Source organism: Gavialis gangeticus, unplaced genomic scaffold (assembly GCF_001723915.1).
Source record: "Gavialis gangeticus isolate Ggan-Ray unplaced genomic scaffold, GavGan_comp1, whole genome shotgun sequence".
Lineage (NCBI taxonomy): Eukaryota > Metazoa > Chordata > Crocodylia > Gavialidae > Gavialis > Gavialis gangeticus.
Genome location: NW_017728993.1, coordinates 48,562,975 through 48,568,744, shown reverse-complemented (window position 1 = coordinate 48,568,744; position 5,770 = coordinate 48,562,975). Strand labels below are relative to the sequence as shown.

Here is a 5,770-nt window from a genome sequence, read left to right as displayed (position 1 = left end):
AGTTATTCCCATTGAATGGGAGGATAAAAAGATATGGATGCCAAGAAGTCCCTAAAGTAGCCAGTAATTCCTAGGTGTCTACTGGTACACATTTTGTGCCCATTTCCCCCGCTCAAGGTACTAGGCACTCTGCAACTCCCAGCGGGATCAGGTGGAGTTGTAGATACAAGGCCGTCTTTAATTGAAAATAGTGCCTAGCGTGGTCTCCGCAGTGCAAAGGGGACGAATGCTCGAAGAGTAGGAGAGAGAAAAGAACCCCGGGATCAGGATGCAGGCGCCCTCCAACATCCTCAATCTTCTGCTTCTGTCCTTGCTGGCTGGGCTGGATCCTTCTAAGGTAAGAGATGGTACAAAAAATTATCTGGGGGTGAAGTGAGGGGGAGGCTGCAAATCTTTCCTCCTCCTATGCGTGAATCTCCCTTACCTGGCAGATGACAAGCTCACCTATCCCAGGAATACCACTGCAAGGTAAAAGAAATACATGCAAAATCCTGTTGTATGCAGCAGGCAATGCGGGTCTCTTGGGCATTTGGCTGTCTGAGCGGAGAGGCTTTTGTGTGTCGGTGTCCTTTTATTGTCCTGATTAACAGCACTGGATAGTTGATCAAAGAGATGCAATGTTGTTGTCTATATTCATTGAGATGTCTGGCTCCATTGTTTAAAGAGGAGAAGCCACTGTGTGTGAGAGAGAGAGAGAGAGAGAAAAAGAGAAAGAGAGAGAGAGAAGCAGAGGGAGGAAGGGAGGGAAACTGGTCAATAATGCTAACAACGCAGACATACTGCAATTTGTGTCCAAAACATTTAGGATGCTCATAACACATGCACATTCACACACTCACATGCACATACACACACAAACCTTAACTGAAAGGGGTTAAATCCTGCCTGCTATGGTTTGGTTCTTTTTCGTCTCACTACAGAAGTTTCATTTATTACTGACAAATAAAATCAGCTGTAACAGAAGCCTTATATGGCTAAGATTAGTATGGAAACAATTATCTGTTGCACTCTGAAAGCTGTTTAATTCTGGCTGAAATAAACCCTATATTACCCAACCACAAGACAAGGGTATATTTATAGTGGTCAATAAATATATCCATTATGAAGAAACATCTAGCCTGTCAGAAGCACTGGTATCAGCAATCTAAATGTAAATAAATTTATTTAGAATATAAGCTAAAGTGTCACAGGCAAGAAACAGTTTCGGTATCTTTCTCTTCCTCTATTAAGTACAATAACTATGCATCTAGCTACCACTGAGTTTCATTGCTTTCAAGTGCTTTCAAGTAGCACAAAACTCAGATCTGGAATGGAATTTATGACTACTTAAAAGTAAACAGTATCATGAATTGTGTATCCTGCCTTGTGTAGATAGTTTTAACATCCTTTAATAATACACTGAAAATCAGAGATGCCCAATACTGTTTAATAGCAATGATGACTTGAAAGAACAAGGCCTACAAATGTGTGTGTTGTACACCATAAACTTAGAATTTGTTTCATCCAGCTCTTAAAATGTATATGCCATGCAGTCATCAGATTACTTGCAGACTTTATAAAAAGACAACAAGAACATTTTATAGTATATGTCAGTCCATTACTACCAGTAATGCACATTGCGTTGCCACCACTTTTATGGTATGTTTATGAAAGTAATTTTTATGATGCATTTTAAGTACTAGGCAATAATATGATACATTGTCAGCATTTATAAACAGCATTTTTCCTAACAGGTGTCAAAATTGCTCACATGATAACTTACGTTTTCTACAAAGATGGAAACAATATTCCTCTAAAAAGGAAAAGATAGAATTTTGAAATGAGTTCAATGGCAAATTGATTTACAACTGCAGATTGTTTTATGGTGGGCTGTTTTGCTTTGTTGTCTTGGAGGGGGGATAAATTTGTGTTACATTTATTATATAAAACCTATAAGCTCAAATAGGAGATAAGATGGCATGACATCAGTTAAATGTGTTAACTACCCAATAAGTTAAATTAATATTTTTATTAAAGTGTATTGAATTGCCATTACTTTAATCAGTGAAGGCAAATGCACAACAGTGCTACATATGTATTTGCAAGAGCACATTTTCATTATAGTCAACGACTTTCACATATAGGGGGAGGGGCTTGCAGTGCCCTGGGAGCCGCCTCATGCTTGGGATGGGGGGGTCCGGTAGTTGTGATGGTTGGTTACAGGTGCATGGAATGCAGCGGCAAAGCCCCCGAGCTGTACAGGGACTATCAGTGTGCGGGGCTGCACCTCAGCATTTGCAAATCCTGCCAGAAACCTGTGGACAAGTATATTGAGTATGACCCTATTATCATCCTGATTAATGCCATTTTATGCAAAGCACAGGCTTACAGACACATTCTGTTCAATACGAAGATAAATATTCATGGGAAGCTCTGCATATTTTGTTTGCTTTGTGAAGCTTATGTCAGGTGGCTACAGCTACAGGATTCAAGCCAAAACATAGATCCTGATGACTTAATCAGATATGCCAAGGAATGGGACTTTTATAGAATGGTTGGAATAGCTTCTTTAAAGCAAACTTCATTTTTGGTTGGCATTTTTACTGCCCTATGGGTAGCCAGGCCTGAGATGCTGAAAAGAAAGTCTGACTTCATCTTACTTCTGAAAGCCCTGCTGTTGTCTAGTTATAGAAAACTTCTGCTGATTCCAGCTGTCCAGGGGAACATAACTACACCCCTTCGCTTTGTGTCTCCATCTCATAAACGTATTTGTACTGACATCTAACTCACAAGTAATTAGAGTTGCATTGAACTTAAGCCGAAAGTTTGTTTTGTTAGCTATTCTAAGTGGATTGCTTTTCAAAAGTGATGTTGTTTATTTGTTCCAGAGAATGGGATTGAATGTTTGAAAAAGTAGCCTAGCATCCACTTGCTAAATCTTCAATTATTTTGAAGGTCTAAATAAAAATCAACATGGTTATCATTCTCAAAGGATTACCTTCCTCCAGGAAACCCAAATCACTGCTTTCATAATGTGATAAAGAAAATTGTTGGGTAACAAACATTTTCATTGCCAATGGTTGACTGGAAACAGTTCTGGAATTTCTAGTTTTAATTCCTCCCACAAATACAGCTTTTGTAGGTGTTGAGCCATAAAAAAAGAAAAGAAAAAAAAAACTCAGCTGACTTCCTGCTCCTAGGGCAGGGGGCTGGACTTGATGATCTTCCAAGGTCCCTTCCAGCTCTAATATCTATGAAATCTACACATTTTCTTTGTCTATTTTTCTGCCTTTAGTTACACTTAGCTCCATTAATTTATAAGGGATTACTTGGGATAAATTAAGGGAAATTTTCTATCTATTTTTCTATTCACAGAAGAGTAAAACCATTAATGTATTAAATGAACTGAAGCTGGCATGCTTATTTTTGTGATCTCAAAGCAATGCTTCAGGTCAAGAAAACAAACATCTCTCTGTCAGGGATATGCCCCCAAATCATAGTAGATGAAGCTCTCCATCATACATGTCTATAGTCATAAAAGCTAGGATGAGCCACTGGAAAGAGATGGCATAAATTAACTTTTCAAACTCTGCTTCTAGCTCTTTTGCTGCTGCATTATACTCTGTAGAGAGTATAAAAATGGCCTTTTATTCTTGACTACATATGACATTTTAGGGGTATTAAAATGTTCACTGTAGTCTATTTTAACTCTGTGAAGGACTCATGGTGTGAAAAACTAAAAAGTCCTTAGGATAATATGAAAATAAGTTCACTTTGTCAAATTTTGCTACTTAGAAGAACTGAACTGGGTTTTCATAGATCTAAAAGTTGTTGGTATGTAGTTCTTTCAGGCCCCTGGTGAAAATATTTCATGGAGTTAGGCATTTGAAATAAATTGTATATTTGAGAGGTGTATATTCCAGATTGTATATTGCAGTTGTACATTGTATCATCTGTATTCTTATGCATAAGTATTTACATTTTAAGACTGCAAATAATCAATTTTAAATTTCTCTAACAAATTCTACATCTGTGAATTGTATATAGTTGTCTTTATTAAAGAACTCCAAGTAAAGACTTAAAGTACTAAGGAAAATAAAACGATACCTGTTTGTTTATTTATTTATTTGTTTAATACTAAAGAGAAGTGGATCAATAATTTCCCCACCCTTCAGACTGGTAAGCATACTTTCCACATGAAATCAACTGGAAGGACTAAGGGATGGTTAATAGGCGTTTTTGCCCCAGAAGAATTGTTTTGTGCTTATCTTTCTGCTGAGGGGAATACTTGCATTAATAAACAAACAAATCAACATAACCGCTCTCACACATACCTGTTTTTTCTCCAAACAAAATGCTTTAAAAGTTTTAAAACAAAATATGTGAACACTGTACATACATATATACTGAATCACCTTCAATTTTGCTATAATAATAATGTGTGTACAGTAATAGTTGTATCAGATAAGTTATTTTAAAACAGCACTTACAAATAAAAAAAGTTTAGCAACAGATAGGTCACTGTTGACTAAAAGGATCATGTACTGGCACTTTTATCTTGACAAGGTTTCTGTGCTCTAACTTTCTAAGTTATCTCCCAATTGTAAAGTGTTTAAGTATCGCCACCTTATGGCAAGATATTTACCTAGAAGAAATGTAGAGTTTAGTCTTAAATTCCTGAAATACTAAAATGTTATTTCACTAAGTTAATTTATTTTCAACATTGACACATTTTAAGATTTTCTCTAAAACATGACAAGATTTTGATTCAGCATGGAAATTCTAGAACTAATGAAATGCCTTTTCCTTCTATTTAAAATGTAATGCTGATAACAGACTGTCCATTTTATTTTTTAAAGATGTATTCAGATGTCTTGTCTACTAATTAGACTATAATTATACTCTAATATTTATATAGAAAAATAAAGGGAAATATAAACACTCATGATAATGTTCTTTAGTAAAAAATTATTTATAGTACAGTCTCTAGCTATTCACTAAGACAGAATATAGGTGTAGGGTTTGAACTAAGGTGATAAAAGTTTGTTCCGTGTTACACTTAGATCCAATATCTTAAGAGAGAGAACTATTAAACGTTTGGAAATTCCTAAAAGTTGCTGCTAGATGGTATCTCTGGGCTGCTTTTTTGGAAGTATGGTTTTTGCAATGACCTTCATAGTCTCTGAAGTAGGTGTTGGTTATAGGGATCAGTTTAGGCAGACTATTATTTGATCTCTGTAACCAAATGACCCACTATATAGCATGACGGAGCAAACATTTCAAAGCTGTGCAGGGCTGATCCATAAAAAAAAAAGCATATGAGGTTTAAAGGATTGTTGTATTTCTGTATAGAAAAGATTATTTTTTAAAATCTGGAACTTAAATAAGTCCAGAAGAACTGTGCTCTATTTCTATAAGTTTCATAATGACTTTGTGTTTCAATTGTGATTGATTTCAGTGTCTTGAAATCTGCCAAGAAGAAATATTTCCAAAGGGCATAGATGAGTATATTCAGGGGATAAGTAAATCATCGTATTGTATAAGTGTGAAGAAAGGGCAAATTATATTTATGAATTATTTTATATAATTTTGGAAGTTGAAGAAATGAAAAGAAATTTCAGAATATTTTTTCATTACACTACGATGCATATTACGCATCTTTATTTTGACCTAAGGAATTATTATATTTCAAGATAGAAAAATCCATGAAGTTATATTCTGTGTACAGAAAGAGACCACAGAAATAGCAAATAACCTTTTTACCCCCAGAGCATTCCAAAATCTTCTGAGG

The 5,770-nt window shown here is 35.7% G+C and overlaps 1 protein-coding gene across 1 annotated transcript in view; it reads left to right on the top strand.

The window, feature by feature from the left end:
- The first annotated feature begins 189 nt into the window (after positions 1-189).
- OLFM3 (olfactomedin 3) overlaps positions 190-5,770 on the top strand; it is a 182,365-nt gene continuing 176,784 nt past the window's right edge. Inside the window, exon 1 of the mRNA XM_019501721.1 lies at positions 190-337. Coding sequence (XP_019357266.1) covers positions 269-337 — 69 coding nt within the window. The 5' untranslated portion in view covers positions 190-268. The remainder of the gene's footprint in view (positions 338-5,770) is intronic.